The sequence below is a fragment of the Amphibalanus amphitrite genome, unplaced genomic scaffold, assembly GCF_019059575.1.
Source record: "Amphibalanus amphitrite isolate SeventyFive unplaced genomic scaffold, NRLGWU_Aamphi_draft 000381F_arrow, whole genome shotgun sequence".
Taxonomy (NCBI): domain Eukaryota; kingdom Metazoa; phylum Arthropoda; class Thecostraca; order Balanomorpha; family Balanidae; genus Amphibalanus; species Amphibalanus amphitrite.
The window spans coordinates 515,711-532,169 of NW_024881875.1; the positions used below are offsets into that span (position 1 = coordinate 515,711).

The 16,459-nt window shown below is 50.5% G+C and overlaps 2 protein-coding genes across 19 annotated transcripts in view; both read left to right on the forward strand.

Moving 5' to 3' along the window:
- LOC122390053 (U5 small nuclear ribonucleoprotein 40 kDa protein-like) overlaps positions 1-16,205 on the forward strand; it is a 20,046-nt gene extending 3,841 nt beyond the window's left edge. The window contains exons 1-8 of one of the 18 annotated variants that reach the window (XM_043382644.1): positions 2,200-2,220; positions 12,092-12,231; positions 12,457-12,592; positions 12,992-13,165; positions 13,500-13,708; positions 14,209-14,412; positions 14,652-14,817; positions 15,784-16,205. In XM_043382644.1, coding sequence (XP_043238579.1) covers positions 12,121-12,231; positions 12,457-12,592; positions 12,992-13,165; positions 13,500-13,708; positions 14,209-14,412; positions 14,652-14,817; positions 15,784-15,833 — 1,050 coding nt within the window. In that variant the 5' untranslated portion in view covers positions 2,200-2,220; positions 12,092-12,120 and the 3' untranslated portion in view covers positions 15,834-16,205. Of the gene's footprint in view, positions 1-2,199; positions 2,221-11,143; positions 11,427-11,770; positions 11,872-12,088; positions 12,232-12,456; positions 12,593-12,991; positions 13,166-13,499; positions 13,709-14,208; positions 14,413-14,651; positions 14,818-15,783 lie in introns of those variants that run through there. The other 17 variants (XM_043382642.1, XM_043382656.1, XM_043382654.1 and 14 more) reach the window with 17 other exon arrangements.
- LOC122390054 (THAP domain-containing protein 1-like) lies at positions 2,241-9,055 on the forward strand. The gene is made up of 3 exons (XM_043382662.1): positions 2,241-2,577; positions 7,497-7,711; positions 7,832-9,055. The coding sequence occupies exons 1-3, from the start codon at positions 2,403-2,405 to the stop codon at positions 8,411-8,413; spliced, it is 972 nt and encodes a 323-aa protein (XP_043238597.1). The 5' UTR covers positions 2,241-2,402; the 3' UTR covers positions 8,414-9,055.
- Positions 16,206-16,459: the final 254 nt, after the last annotated feature.

Consider the following 16,459-nt stretch of genomic DNA (forward strand, 5'->3'; position numbering starts at 1 on the left):
TGCCGATTTTGAGGCGATTTGAAAGGGTCCGGAATCTGCATGCAGATCCGTAATTCGTCAATTACGGGAAAAGTTTCATATGTGCCACGGAACGGACTTCGGATTCGTGATCAGCGTGTCCTGTTTGGTCTACATGCCGATTTTGAGGCGTTTCGAAAGGGTCCGGAATCTGCATGCAGATCCGTAATTTGTCAATTACGGTAAAGGTTTCATATGTGCCGCGGAACGGACTTCAGGTTCGTGATTAGCGTGTCCTGTTTGGTCTACATGCCGATTTTGAGGCGATTTGAAAGGGTCCGGAATCTGCATGCAGATCCGTAATTCGCCAATTACGGGAAAAGTTTCATATGTGCCGCGGAACGGACTTCGGATTCGTGATCAGCGTGTCCTGTTTGGTCTACATGCCGATTTTGAGGCGATTTGAAAGGGCCCGGAATCGGCATGCAGATCCGTAATTCGTCAATTACGGGAAAAGTTTCATATGTGCCGCGGAACGGACTTCGGATTCGTGATCAGCGTGTCCTGTTTGGTCTACATGCCGATTTTGAGGCGTTTTGAAAGGGTCCGGAATCTGCATGCAGATCCGTAATTTGTCAATTACGGGAAAGGTTTTATATGTGCCGCGGAACGGACTTCAGATTCGTGATCAGCGTGTCCTGTTTGGTCTACATGCCGATTTTGAGGCGATTTGAAAGGGTCCGGAATCTGCATGCAGATCCGTAATTCGTCAATTACGGGAAAAGTTTCATATGTGCCACGGAACAGACTTCGGATTCGTGATCAGCGTGTCCTGTTTGGTCTACATGCCGATTTTGAGGCGTTTTGAAAGGGTCCGGAATCTGCATGCAGATCCGTAATTTGTCAATTACGGGAAAGGTTTCATATGTGCCGCGGAACGGACTTCAGGTTCGTGATCAGCGTGTCCTGTTTGGTCTACATGCCGATTTTGAGGCGATTTGAAAGGGTCCGGAATCTGCATGCAGATCCGTAATTCGTCAATTACGGGAAAAGTTTCATATGTGCCGCGGAACGGACTTCGGATTCGTGATCAGCGTGTCCTGTTTGGTCTACATGCCGATTTTGAGGCGATTTGAAAGGGTCCGGAATCTGCATGCAGATCCGTAATTCGTCAATTACGGGAAAAGTTTCATATGTGCCGCGGAACGGACTTCGGATTCGTGATCAGCGTGTCCTGTTTGGTCTACATGCCGATTTTGAGGCGTTTTGAAAGGGTCCGGAATCTGCATGCAGATCCGTAATTTGTCAATTACGGGAAAGGTTTTATATGTGCCGCGGAACGGACTTCAGATTCGTGATCAGCGTGTCCTGTTTGGTTTACATGCCGATTTTGAGGCGATTTGAAAGGGTCCGGAATCTGCATGCAGATCCGTAATTCGTCAATTACGGGAAAAGTTTCATATGTGCCACGGAACGGACTTCGGATTCGTGATCAGCGTGTCCTGTTTGGTCTACATGCCGATTTTGAGGCGTTTTGAAAGGGTCCGGAATCTGCATGCAGATCCGTAATTTGTCAATTACGGGAAAGGTTTCATATGTGCCGCGGAACGGACTTCAGGTTCGTGATCAGCGTGTCCTGTTTGGTCTACATGCCGATTTTGAGGCGATTTGAAAGGGTCCGGAATCTGCATGCAGATCCGTAATTCGTCAATTACGGGAAAAGTTTCATATGTGCCGCGGAACGGACTTCGGATTCGTGATCAGCGTGCCCTGTTTGGTCTACATGCCGATTTTGAGGCGATTTGAAAGGGTCCGGAATCTGCATGCAGATCCGTAATTCGTCAATTACGGGAAAAGTTACATATGTGCCGCGGAACGGACTTCGGATTCGTGATCAGCGTGTCCTGTTTGGTCTACATGCCGATTTTGAGGCGATTTGAAAGGGTCCGGAATCTGCATGTACGAGATTGATATCAATCTGCATGCAATTATACAAACGTTAATAATAAAAGGATTTTTGTCATGACTTGGTATCTTGGCTAGAAATAGCACGGATTTTGTTGATTTTTTCTTGAAAATTATTTAAAGTTAATGTTAAGAAATTAAGAAGCAATATTTAGCTACATTCCTATAAGTAAAGTTTCGAACAATTTTATTTTCACAAATGTCGAGCAAATCCTTTGTGAAGGGGATTTTCAATTTGGCAGCAAATAATGTTTGCGTAACTGACGCAGCCGTTACGTGAAGAGTTTCTTGCTGCTTGTATGGCTTGTGTGGTTTATATAGAGGCCTCCACGGAGGCCGGTGGATGACGTCACGGAAAATGCCGCCGGGCGCAGTCAGCTGCTGGTAGGCAAAACATTCCGTGGTAGGCGTTGCGCCACTATAGGGTGCGGCGGGAATTCGAGAGGATGGTGGAGGTTAATCACGTTTTATCGTGAAAAATGCCGACTTCTTGTGCTGCTTATGGTTGCACTTCTCGCTCTGGAAAAGATAAGGTGTCTTTTTATCGGTTCCCCAAAGATAATGACCGGTTGAATGCTTGGGTACGTGCTACCAGGAGGAAAAACTTTGTGCCCGGCGCTGGGGCAAGGATATGCTCTAAGCATTTTATCACTGGTGAGTACCTAGTTAAAAAAAAACTGTGTACATGTTTAATATGAATGTCATTTCTACGTCATACATAATTGTGGAGTCAAAATGCCACAATATTTTTGCATGGCATCTCAGGCTATCAAACATATTGTCTATGGTTTGTGAGTGTTATGACTTAATAATCCATGTTTCTTTGTCGCATTTTATTCCCACTCTTTTCTCAGTTCCACACACTGATTTTCCTAAATTTTGAATGTAAAAGTAAAGCACGTGAGTACATGTATGTTGGCCTGATTAACGGAGGTCTGACATTATTGCGAATATGTAAATAATATGATACTTTGTAACACTCTCGCACCCTTAAAAAAATGAACTGCACTTCCTGCTCAGTAGTACTAAGACATAACAAAGTCCTTGAGCCACCATGGTTGACGACAGGTCCTCCCTGCCCTGGTCACCGCCTTTGGAGAAGCTTGGGTAGCAGGTGGCGGTTGTGGCGGTACACCTTCTGGCTGCTTCAGCTGTTTTGCGGATGGGTGAGGGCTGCTCTGGCCTCTAGTGTCTTGTGTTTCGGGGATTCCTGGAGGATCTGAGGATCCTTGTTGTTCCTCCAATGCAATTTCATCTGCTCTAGGATTAGGCAGACTTGAGGATGCTTGCGGAGGCGGTGGACATAAGTCAAGATGTTTGCTCATGCTCCGATGTTTTGACTTGTCACCGCAATCTTGCTCCTTCTTCGAGTCCTTGGAGGGCAGGAGTAGGAGCTGTCCCGCATGCCTTGACCAGACCAGCCCTTCCACTGTGACTTGGTAAGACACTGGACCGGTTCGGCCTATCACCTTTCCCTTTTTCCATTTTTGTCCTCCTGCGTAGTTCCTGACCAGAACTTCATCTCCAGCTTCATACTCGGGTAGTCTTTGGCTGTGACGTAGCATCTGGCTAGCTTGGGCATTCATGACCTTTTCTTCAGTGCGGGGCTTCAGCAAGTCCAGCCTCGTCCTCATCTTTCTTCCGGTCATGGCCTCTGCTGGTGCCACCCCTGTTGTGGTGTGAGGAGTATTGCGGTACTGCAGGAGAAAAGAGGCCAGCTGAAGGTCAAGTGGACGCTGGTCCCCTCCGCTCAGGTGAGCCTTCAGGCTGTTCTTTACCGTTTGCACCAGACGCTCAGCCAATCCATTGCTTTGCGGTCGGTATGGCGATACTCTGATGTGTTTGACTCCTTGTTTTGTCAGGAAATCTTCAAAGTCTTTTGAGGTTAGCTGGGTGCCATTATCTGTCACCAACTGAACTGGATTTCCCCATCTGGCGAATATCTTTGCCAGTTCGGTGATCGTACTCTGAGTTGTGATGTCCTTCATCATTATAACTTCTGGCCACTTGGAATGGCTGTCTACAACCACCAAGAAGTAACTTCCTCTGAATGGCCCTGCAAAATCCAGATGAACTCGATCCCAAGGTCTCGATGTGCGTTCCCATGGATGGAGAAACACTGCTGGGTGCTCGTTCTGTACGGACTGACATCCTGAACAGGACTTAACCATTTCTTCAATGTCACGGTCAATATTCGGCCACCAGACATAACTGCGAGCCAGCATTTTCATCTTTGTGGCCCCTGGGTGACTCTCATGCAGCTCAGCCAGCACTGCTTTTCGGAGGCGGCTTGGTATCACGGCTCGGCTGCCCCACAGGATACAGCCATTGTTGAGGGACAACTGCGCTCTTTTGTTTGCATAGGGCTGCGCTTCCCTGCTGTAGGACGACTCAGTGTTTGGCCATCCCCTGTGTAAATGCTCTGCAACTTCTGACAGGACTGGATCTCTGTTGGTTTCACGCTGCAGGTCTCTGGCGCTGAGTGGCGGCATGTTTTCTATCTGCTCGAGAAAACATACAGTGGCTTCATCTGGGCCGTTTCGGGTTCCGGTTGGCTTGTCGTAAGGAAGACGGGACAGAAAATCTGCCATGGGTATTTCCTCTGCCTTCCGGTGCTCAACTTCGTAGCTGTATGCCGCTAACAGCAGCGCCCATCGATGCATTCGCGCTGTGGCTAGGGCTGGTACCTCTGATTTGGGCCCGAATATCGAGCTTAGTGCCTTGTTGTCGGTGACTAAAGTAAATCTTCTGCCCCACAGGTACTGCTTGAAGCGGGTTACTCCAAAGATGACTGCTAGTCCTTCTCGATCGAACTGGGAGTAGGCTTTCTCGGCTTTGGTGAGGCTTCTGGAGGCGAAACGGACCGGTCGCTCCGTCCCGTCTGTTCCAACCTGCATCAACACGGCTCCTACGCCGTGCGGGCTAGCGTCCGTAATGAGCCTTACGGGCCGGCATCCGTCATAATGTGCCAGTACTGGTGCTGAAGCAAGTCTCTTCTTGAGCTCGCTAAATCCCTGCTCTTCTGTAGCTGTCCATCGCCACTTTTCTCTCTTCTGTAGAAGCTTGTATAGCGGCGCAGCCACTGACGACATGTCCGGTATAAATCTTGCATAGAATGTGACTGCTCCGAGAAAACTTCTCAATTCGCTTGTGTCTCGCGGTGGCGGTGCATGTAACACCGGGTCGATCTTTTCTTTCACCGTTTGGACTCCCGCAGCGCTGATCTCCACTCCTAAGTACTGGACCGACGACAGCAGGAACTTGCATTTGGCCTGCTTCAAGACCAGCTTCCAGCTTCTCAGTCTTTGCAGAGTCTGGTCCAGCCTCTTGAGTGCCTCTTCCTTCGTAGCTCCAGCCACCAGAACATCATCCAGGAAACACATTGTTCCTGGTGAGTTTTCCAAAATTTTCTCCATGGCCCTCTGAAATGTAGCAGGAGCCGAGGATATTCCATAGGGGAGCCGTTTCATTTTTAACAGTCCTCGCGGTGTGTTCAACACCGTAAACTTTTGGCTCTCTTCATCCATCTTCATTTGCAGATATGCGGTGCTGAGGTCGAGCTTGCTGAAATACTTCATTCCAGCCAGTTTTGGTAGCATATCTTCCAGGTTGGGCATCGGGTGCTGTGGTACGTCGAGCTGCTTATTGACAGTGTGTTTATAGTCTCCACACAGCCTCACTCCGCCGCCTGGTTTTGGAACAACGACTAGCGGCGTAGCCCAGTCGGAATATTCAATCCGCTCAGCAATGCCCATCTTCTCCCACTTTTTAAGCTCTTCATCGACGGCGTCTTGAAGGGCGTACGGAACCGGTCTTACTTTCCTAAAGACTGGCTCGGCGTCATCTTTGAGCTTCAGCTTCGCTGTCAGATCGGCCATCTGTCCAAGCTCGTCTTTGAACACTTCCTGGTTGTCTGCTAGCACTTTCTTGAGTGTCAGCCGGGAACCGCCGTCTGTTTCCAGTTGGTTCACCGTATCGGTGCGCATCACAAGTCCCAGGAGCTCCGCGGTGGTTCCGCTTAACAAGGACACATCACCGTGCGCCGCAATGATCCAGCAGCTGAGTGCTTCCTTTCCTCCGACTTGGCTTCGTGCCAGGAATTCTCCATCGAGCTTCAGTGCTTCTTTGGTGCCGTAGGGCAGAAGCCGTCTGCTTGTTTTTGTCGCCTTTACACCTTTCAGCTTCTTGAAATCTTTTCGGGTGATAATATCGACGGACGCGCCTGTGTCGACCAGAACTTGGATTTTGGTATTTTCGATCAATATTTCAGTCAGTCCCTGTTTCAGCTTTTCTTGGATGGGCTTCTTCGGTCTGGTGGAGAAAACCAGCTCATCTTCACCCTGTTCAGCGCTTTCTTCTTGTAGGTGGTTTACCCGTCTTCTAGGTTCCAGAGTTGTCTGTGGCTGCCGTGTCTGAGTAGACCAGCAAGCCCTGGCAAAATGATTTTTGCCGCCGCACTTGTGACAGGTCTGACCCTTCGTTGCGGTACAGGCGTTTGAATTATGCCCTCTTCGTCCGCACCGAGTGCAGGCAGGAATTCCGCTTCCGGCGGTAGTTCGCTGTCCCTGTCCGTTGAATGGCTTGGATGGAGCTCGATATTTCTGTCGAACTCTGTTGACGTTTTCGTTTTGTGGCTCAGACTGCTCAGTTTCTGGACTGGGGTCCTTCTCTTTGCCGTTCTTCTCTTGAAGTTTTTGGCATTGGGTCCGTACTTGGAGATAGGACTCCCATATTTTTACCGCGTCTTCTGTAGTCAGTTTATGGGCTTCGAGCAGACGAACTTGCAAAGTCTGATGGGGACATCTTGCTATGAGTATATCCCGGATCATTTCGTCTCTCTGTTCCCTCGAGAAATTGCATTTATCTGCTTGCTTTCTCAGACGCACAACAAAATCTCGGACGTTCTCGTCGTTATCAGTCATGTTCATGCTATGAAAGATATTTCTCTCGTAAATCGTTCGGACCTGTGGCTTTAACAGCGATCGCAGCTGCTGCTTGGTACGCTCGTACTCATCGGTTCCCTCTAAATTATTTTCGTAGACCGTGTCGATGTCTTTCAGCCGCTGCTGTATGTCGGTTCCAAGTAGATGTAGCATCAAAGCTCTTTTCCGTTTTGGTTCCTCGATCCCAAGCGCACATAAATAGATTTCAAAGGAATCTATCCACATGTCAAAGTCCTCTCCCTCCCTATATTTCTGAGGGGCATCTACACTTAATGCCATTTTAATTTCCGTTACGTTACCTACTTTTAGTAGCGTTAACGTTACGTTAATCGGCGCTCTAAGTTTACGTTACTTTATAACGTTAAATTCATCTCATCCTCGTCGCCATTATGTTATGACTTAATAATCCATGTTTCTTTGTCGCATTTTATTCCCACTCTTTTCTCAGTTCCACACACTGATTTTCCTAAATTTTGAATGTAAAAGTAAAGCACGTGAGTACATGTATGTTGGCCTGATTAACGGAGGTCTGACATTATTGCGAATATGTAAATAATATGATACTTTGTAACACTGAGTGAAAGTTGATCCACCACCTAGACAAATTTTGATATATTTATTCAATTACAGGGGCACCAGTCAGTGAGAAAGGGAGTCCTGACTGGGTACCAAGTGTCTTCAACTTCCCGTCATCTCAGCATGCCAGCAACGTTGGGATCGGCGGAGTGAAGAGAGCAGAAAGGGCCCAACAAAGATCAGCTCAGAAACAGCATGCGTCTCTCCACCTGTCGGCTTCATCTGGAGATCAAGATGAAATGTGTACAGCCGAAGAACCAGTGTCTCAGGTGAGCTACAAACATTGGCTACTTAGGTACCTACCAGTTCAACCAGTTTTCCTGGCACCAAGAAGTAGGTAACTATCTCTATGTTGTTGATAACAATGCCTACTTTTTGTTATCTTGCAGGTCAGCATTGAAGAGGCCAGAGCTGCAGAGGCACTGCTGGAGATGTCAGCAGCAACTGGCACCCGTGAGGTTGGCTGCAATACTGATGGTACATGGGGAGAAAACCACAAGACAGTCGTCTCAGCTCTACTTGATAGAATTCATAAGCTGGAGGCTGAAGTCACATCGTTGAAGGAGGAGTGTGAGCAGCTGTTGAACAGCAAAAAGCATAACTCATTTGAGACTTTGAAAGAGAATGAAGAGGAATTTAAATTTTATACCGGGTTCCCATCCCTAGCAATGTTCATGTGGTTTGTAAGGGTTCTTTGTCTGGGGTGCGACCTTAGCAAAATATCCAGGTTGTCTGTGCACAACATGGTTCTTATGGTGTTGATGAAGCTCAGGCTTGGGACAACCAATCAGGATCTTGCATGGCGTTTTGGTGTAAGCAGGTCCTTGGTATCAAAGATCGTTCAAGGAACCCTCAGTCCAATGGCTGCAATGTGCAGGAGGCTCATCATCTGGCCATCAAGGGAAAGCATACAGGCCAACCTCCCTCTCTGCTTCCGTTATCCCGAACTTCGAAAGGTCAGTGGTAGTTGACTGCTTTGAAATTTTTACAGACAGGCCAAGGCATCTCACATCCAGAAAGAAAATGTTCAGTTCCTACAAACACCATAACACATGCAAGGTTCTAATTGGTGTGTCACCAGCTGGGGCAATTACATTCTTGTCTCCAGTCTGGGGAGGTCGATCATCAGACAAAAAGATCACACTGTCATCTGAGCTCATTGACATCCTTGATCCATTCGATGTGGTGTTGGCGGACCGGGGGTTTACCGTTTCTACAGAAATGGCTCTGTACAATCTCAAAGTTTTGACACCAGCATTTGTTCGTGGTCAAGCCCAGCTTCCTAGGGCAGAAGTAGAGAAGTCTAGGCTTTTGTCTCGAGCTAGAATCCATGTTGAAAGAGTCATTGGTAGAATGAGAACGAAGTTTCGCATTCTGAAGTCTACATTGCCAGTCACCATGTACACGCAGGTAGATGATGTTGTTTGTGTGTGTGCAGGTATCATAAACCTGCATCCAAGTGTGGTTCCGTGAGATGCCCCAAAACTCCATGGAATGCATGATTAGATGGTACTAAGTGCTGGTAACATGCTCCGATCATGTATTGAAAACAAACTCAATTGAGTTTGTTTTCATGACAGTGACATTGTTGATGAATAAAACAGACTTGCAAATGATTTGTGTGAGGTCACAAACAGATGTTATAGTTCGTAATCAGCATCACCTGTAGCACCAGCATCACGCCATAACCCAAACCCTTGTTATAAAGATAAGCTAGCACAAAAGATATATTTGTCAGCCAGACAATGATGATCAATGCAGCCAGCATAGCAAAATCAACACGACCATCTGGTGTCAGTGACAGAACAACCTACATGTGCACTAATGGGCACCCGGCACAGTCGCTAGCTATGACATCACTTCAGGAGTGCTGGCACAATCTCTTTCACATAAAAGGTTTCAAGAACCTTCACCAGGTAGTCACCCATGCTCTCCATGTACTTTATCACCAGAACATGGGGCTTCTGCCCCGGCACATACACACAAAATGCACATGACTTTAGCCCACAGACCATCATCTGTCCCTGCACCTGCATCATGTACGGGTGCTCTGCTTTGAGGTGCCCATTCTCATCTAGAAACCCAGCCTCCTGCGGAGACTTGTCCTTCAGGCTAAAGGGGCACTTCACCTCCAGAACCCATGTCCCACAGCATGCACACTCAATGATACCATCTGGGGAGGCAGCCAGGTAGGGGTGGTCAGGGCTGACGAACAGCCCACACTTACGAATTGTCAGCTCACTATGCATAGAGCTCAGAACCCCTTCTACAGCAACACAAGCATCTGCCTCGTGTGTATGTCCCCAGACTACAGCAGGCACTGTAAGCTTACAGGACGCTGGCTCCACGATCTTACGCACCAATGATGCACTCTGTCGTCCCCCCTCGACATGGCTCACCACCTCACCAAACACTGAAGCAGTCACCCTTCCATGCCTCTGGTTAAGCCACTCCTTCGATCCTCCCTGATCCACAGTAGCTCGCTCGACGTTCCCTATCACATCACTCGGGTACATCTTCTTCAGTTTGTTAACCAGCATCTCACAGTACTTCCTCGATGGCTCAGCATCACTAGGAGCTATCTTCTTCAAGATGGAGAACATCTTGTAGATGGGATATGGCAGCTCAGTCCTGCCATCCACAACATCACCACTGACTGGCAGAGAGCTTTGCAGCGCACACCCAGCAGGCAGATCCTGCAGCTCTGTCTGAAATGCAGCATCAGACATGATGAACTCGACGCTGCTTCGCTTGGCAGGAATGCCCATGTCTGCTGCAATGTCAAGGACCTTGCTGGGCTCCACCTTCTTCGTAGCTGTCTGATGATTCCATTGACAGGCCTTGCTTGTTGGTGCATTCTCTGTCAGTCCGTGGAGTACGGCTGCTTGGATCTTGTAGAGCACACCTGCCACATGGCTGCACACTTCTCCAAGTCCTGCCATGCATTGGCAGTGGGCAGACATAACACTGCCATTGGGGTGGCAGAGCACCCATGCATTATACGACTTTGAAGCCGTCTGACTGGCCTGTACCTCTGCCTTCACGAAAACACCACTGGTATCCACTGAGCAGAGCTTGAGTGGGCCAACATGACTAGACAAAAACACATTCCAAGCATCTAGTGACTTGAAAGCTTTCAAGTTGTCGGACGTGAAAGTGCCAGAAGTGGAGACCAGATACGCAAATATATCTGGAAACAGCACGAGTGGGAGCTTCTCGAAACTGTCCGAGATCCAGTAGGCCTCATCGATCTTGTACGGATCAGGAAATACCTTCTCTCCCAGGCAGAGCTTTGCTTTGTATCGTGAGGAGTCGTACATCACGAACAAAAACACAAACTAGAGAAAAAACTATCGAAAACAGCTCTCACAATCCGATAAACCACGAGACGCCAGTGCAAATGGCCGCGATCGCCCGAGGGGTGTTCACGGGCACCGCACACTGCTGCGTGCGGTGTGTGCGGAGCGTCCAGCAGGCGTGGGGGTAGGGGATGGGTAGAAGGCTCTGACGTCACGGCTGCGTGCGGTGGACGGTCCGCTGTGGCCAGTCCTGACCGGCCACAGCGATCGCTGTGTGCGGTGACGGAAGGCTGACGTAGGGACGCAGTGGGCGGAGCTTGGAGGCTGTGTGCGGTCCGACCGCACACAGGGCCCGTGAACAGCCCTCCGGTTTGTTTTGCCTACCAGTCAGCGTTGCCAGTTACGAAAAATAGTTTGTGACGTCACCGTGGAGGCCTCTATATTGGCTTGTGTGTGTAATCCGTGTAATCTTTGCTTTGTGTTATTGCCTGTGTCAGTGTAGGTATAGACTATAGAGGGTATAGCCGAGATTACTATGGTATAGCAAGGCGCTATTATATAGTAGCGTTTCAATTTCTTTTCTCATCACGTCGCCTGGACCACGTCCTTGACCACGACTACGGCATTTTGATTTGGTTGAAGTTAAGTGTTGATGCGGGATGATGCCAGACCGGTAAAATCCAGAGTAGGTACCTATATAGATCACCGTAAAATCCATGTTTCTGTTGACATACAGGTGGTGGATTGCACTCTGCATTCAAACCAAGTATCTTCCCAACCCAACCCTTTTGCCTGAAAACGTGGAAATCAGAGGGCTGCTCACGGGCCCTGTGTGCGGTCGGACCGCACACAGCCTCGAAGCTCCGCCCACTGCGCCCCTATGTCAGCCTTCCGTCACCGCACACAGCGATCGCTGTGGCCGGTCGGGACTGGCCACAGCGGACCGTCCACCGCACGCAGCCGTGACGTCAGAACCGCCTACCCATCCCCTACCCCCACGCCTGCTGGACGCACCGCACACACCGCACGCAGCAGTGTGCGGTGCCCGTGTACACCCCTCAGATGCACATAAACATGAGTATACTGTATAAATATCTATCACTGACAGACCTTGGACGATTGGGAACAAGGTGCGGACTGGGCTGGCTCATCTAATAAGCCCCTAACCATTAAAGTTGTGTATGCAGTGCCCAGTGGACCATGCTGATGCAGATTTGTCACAATAGCGATTGCAGCCAGCTTGACATCTGTGTTGCCATGATTTGCAGTCTGGCAGCCAGCAGGTTTGAGCATACTTTGAGCCCATGTCATGTGGCAGAGGCTCACAAATGTGAATTTATTTTTCAGTAGTTTGCTGCCCAGCTACTTGACTGTCCAAAATGGCTATGGCAGAGAAGAGGAGAGCCAATGAAATGGAACTAGTGCCAGCCAAGAAACAAAAGACTGGCATTCTGGCTGTCTCTGGCAATGCTGGACAAGTTGCTGGCTATGTAAGTATAAAGACTGATTGCATATGATAATTTAGATGAGATGGCAAGAATTAGCTGACTACCATGACAAAACATAGTTTAGATGTTCCACACAAACTTAACTTTGTCTCATTATGCCATAGTTTCTTACCTGGCATTCAAAACTATGCTGCATACAGTATACACATCCCTATCAGTATCAGTATACATAGGTACCCCGTCTCACTCGCACCACTGTGTCTGCAGGCACAGGGGCCGGAGCGGACGTCCAGTCTGCTGTCGCCCATCATGCTGCTGACCGGTCACAGTGGGGACATTTTCAGTGTGCGCTTCCACCCCGAGGGACAGTTCCTCGCCTCCACCGGGTTCGACCGACAAATCCGTGAGTACACAGATTTGCACTGCTGAAAAGATGTACTATATGAACACTCGGCCCTCATTTTTGCCGTTCACCCGTACTTTCTGGATTGGGCGGCGGAGATCGGGACTTTGCAGTGTGTTCTGTTTAGCGCTGGTCTGGGGAAAATGCCGAATATAAACATTGACATAATTAAGAAACGTGGCTACTCTTGTGCTTTAGAATAGGTGCAGACTGCAGACCTTTATGAAGAAAATCGTCGGTACGATAGTTCTTTTGTCTGAGTCTTTTCTCGAGTCTGACCTGTGCACAGGCAGTGGTGTGTAACCCGTCTGATGTGTTTGCTGGCAGTGCAGCTGTGTGAGTCACTCTTTGCACTTTGTCCCGTGTGTGACTGACCTGTAAGCGCCTGTGCCCGGGCAGTGCTGTGGAATACGTACGGCGAGTGTGAGAACTTTGCCATGATGACGGGCCACACTGGCGCCGTAATGGAGCTGTGCTTCTCCACCGACGGTGACCGGCTCTACACGGCCAGCACGGACAAAACGCTGGCCATCTGGGACGTGACCAGCGGACTGCGCGTCCGAAAACTCAGAGGTGCGCCGGCCGCCGGGGGAGGGGGGGGGGGGCTCCAGTAGCGGCGGGCGTGGGTACTGAGTACTACTGCAACGACACCTGAATGCCATCTTCGGCGATCCCATGTGTTGGCCATCTGACGTGATTTTATCCGTAACCTACGACCCCGACCTTTACTTCTTCGGCGATCCCATGTGTTGGCCATTTGACGTGATTTTATCTGTAACCTACGACCCCGACCTTTACTTTTACCAGTGGCTCAGGATTTTCACATACTCTGCTCTTTCATATGCACGTAAGCTTCTAGTTAGATGTAAATTTTCTCATCTATAACGCCCCTTCCCTCGTCTCGCAGGTCACTCGACGTTCGTCAACTGCGTGTCGTCGGCGCGGCGCGGTCCCACGCTGCTCTGTTCGGGCGGCGACGACTCGACGGTACGGATCTGGGACGGCCGGAGGAAGACGCCCACCTCGACCCTGCAGACCACCTACCAGGTGACGGCGGTGGCCTTCAACGATACTGCCGAACAGGTGCTCTCCAGCGGACTCGACAACGAGGTCAAGGTCAGTGCGGGTCAGCGGGGTGAGTGGACGGGGCCGAGGTCAGTCCGGGTCAGATTGGTTCAGTCCGGGTCAGATCGGTTCAGTCCGGGTCAGATCGGTTCAGCCCAGGTCAGATTGGTTCAGTCCAGGTCAGCGGGAGAGGGCGGGGCCAGGCCAGGTCCGCAGAATAGAACAGGGCCAGTTCGGGACAGTGAGAGGTGCGAGCATGCGGCGTGTTAAAGGAAGCGGTACTGAATTGGGGCAGTTTGTTGGTAGGAATTATGTACGTGAGGGACTGAAGTGTTGAACCTGCTGTCCCACGGCAGTAGTATCGGTAACAAACGACCATCTCATATCACTGCCACCCTCACTCCCAGCCAGGGGCTGGACCCAGCCAACAGCTCTCTCGCGTAGTTATTACCGGCGGCTGCCGGTGTCTGCGGGCATCTGCTGTGCATTTGCTCCCGCTCAGGTGTGGGACCAGCGACCACCCCCTCACTTCTGAACCCCCATGTCTTCAGGTGTGGGACCTGCGCAAGAACGCCGTGCTGTACCGGATGAAGGGCCACTCGGACACGGTGACCGGTATGGCGCTCTCCCCGGACGGCTCGTACCTGCTCACCAACGCCATGGACAACTCGCTCAGGATCTGGGACGTGCGCCCGTTCGCGCCCAGCGAGCGCTGCCTCAAGATCCTCACCGGACACCAGCACAACTTCGAGAAGGTGGGAGGCAGTTTGGAGGGATACCAGGGAATGTCCGTGTGGTAAAAACATGGAGTTGTTGAAATTGAAGCGTGAATAGCAATTACTGGAATTGGTAAATTGCTGCACTTGTCATGTGTACTGTGTAGTGTTATTGATGCAGCAATCGGGGAAAGCAGTGTTTGGTGGCTCTCACGTTGATGACGACTGTCACTTTCGCCAGTGAGGGCACTTGTCTGACATCTGCCGGTCGTTTCCAGAACCTGTTGCGCTGCGACTGGTCGCCAGATGGCAGGAAGGTGACGGCCGGCAGCTCGGACCGCCACGTCTATATCTGGGACACGACCAGCCGGCGGATATTGTACAAACTACCCGGACACGCGGGTAGTGTCAACGACTCGCGGTTCCACCCCAACGAGCCCATCCGTGAGTATCCGGGTCGGGTCGGGTAGTAGCCGAGCCGGTGCCCGGGTAGTGTCCGGGCCAGTGTCCGTAGGTACCTTTATCCATGACCAGGGCGAAGAGAGCGCGGATTACGGGATAGTGGCAGCGCTCGATGATTTGGGACGAAGCAAAATGTTGAAATTATCTTCACCTATACCGGCACTTGGCTTTTATTGGCAAGCCATTCAAAAATTTCATTCTTTTCAATTTCGATAGCCTTCAAGTCTTGATTCACAACCGCTGCAGAGTTTTCGAGGTCAAAAGAGAATTATTTACACGTTAACCGCCTCTCCTAACACTTGGTTAAATATGTATGACAACCGTAAACTTCGAACCGACCGTACGTTTTGGGACTATACCAGGCATTGTGTCATTGTATCGACCAGGTGCCACAAATGAGCAGTGTTGCGGCTTCCCCATGAAATATGCGGCGTTTGAGGCCGATTTATGCTGATAGCAGTTTGTGAAATGTCCCGTGTGCCTCGAATATAACGTTTCTGTATGGGACCGTTTTGTCTGTGACAGTATCCCTGTCGTTGACATGAATTAGCCACCTTGTTGCCGCGGCTCCCCTACGAAAGCCTCCAACCGCAAATCGGTTGCAGTTATAGTGTTATTAAATGCATGCAGTGTGACGGGGGTCTTATAATTACTCTGGTCAGTTTTTCCCTACCTATTTCCAGCGACAGCGGCAGTAGTAGCATTTAGCACTCATGTTCCTAGACTGCTCTTTAACTCTTGCTCTTACCATGCAGTTTTCCATGACTATGTGTGGTTTGAATTAAATGTGATATCATTAATAAGGCATTGACAGTGCCTCGTGATTTGTTCAAACTATCAAACATTAATATCCACTGACCTAAGACAATCTACGCACTAAACTGTGAGCATGGACATACTCGTATAGTTGCCAGATTTTCACAGCGCGCCCCTGCCTCTTTCTTTCAGTGGCGTCGGCGGCAAGCGACAAGCAGATCTACCTGGGGGAGATCGAGTAGCCGCACGCCGCCCTGATCTCATCCTCATCATCATCATCTGCTGGGACGGCCGGCGGCGGGCGGGCGGCGGCGCCGCTCCTGAGCACATCACCAGCTGGGTGGGCCGGGGAGAGGGCGGGAGGACAGTGCGCCGTCGACTCGCTGGGGCCGGAGGGCTGTGGGACGCTGAGTGTGAGCCTGAATCATGCGGTGCTGAAGGTCACTCGTGTCTGTGAGAACAGAGGTGTGACTCGAGGAAGTGTTTTGTGTAATGTTTATTGAGTGTCCGTGTGAGTCGCCCTGTGATTCTGTGTCGGTGGCTTCACGTCCCGCCCTGCTGACCCCCCGTCCCCCCGTGGTCGGCTCCGTTTCAATACACCTCGCTGCGGGTAATCAGCGGCGTGTCCTGATGAGCGCGGGCCGTGGCCGGCCGGGCCGCCGCGCCGATCGACCTCTCAGTGGCCGGGCGGCACCTGACGCGCCGGCCGGCGGCCAATCAATGGCGCGCGCGCCGCGGCCGCCGCCGGCGACTCGTTGAGATGCGGCGCGCCGCCCGCCGTGGTCGTCCGATGTCGTCCAACACCGCCGGCGTGTCGCAGAGGCAGCAAATCTCCCGGCCGCGCGCTGCCCGACGCCGCCGCCGCGCC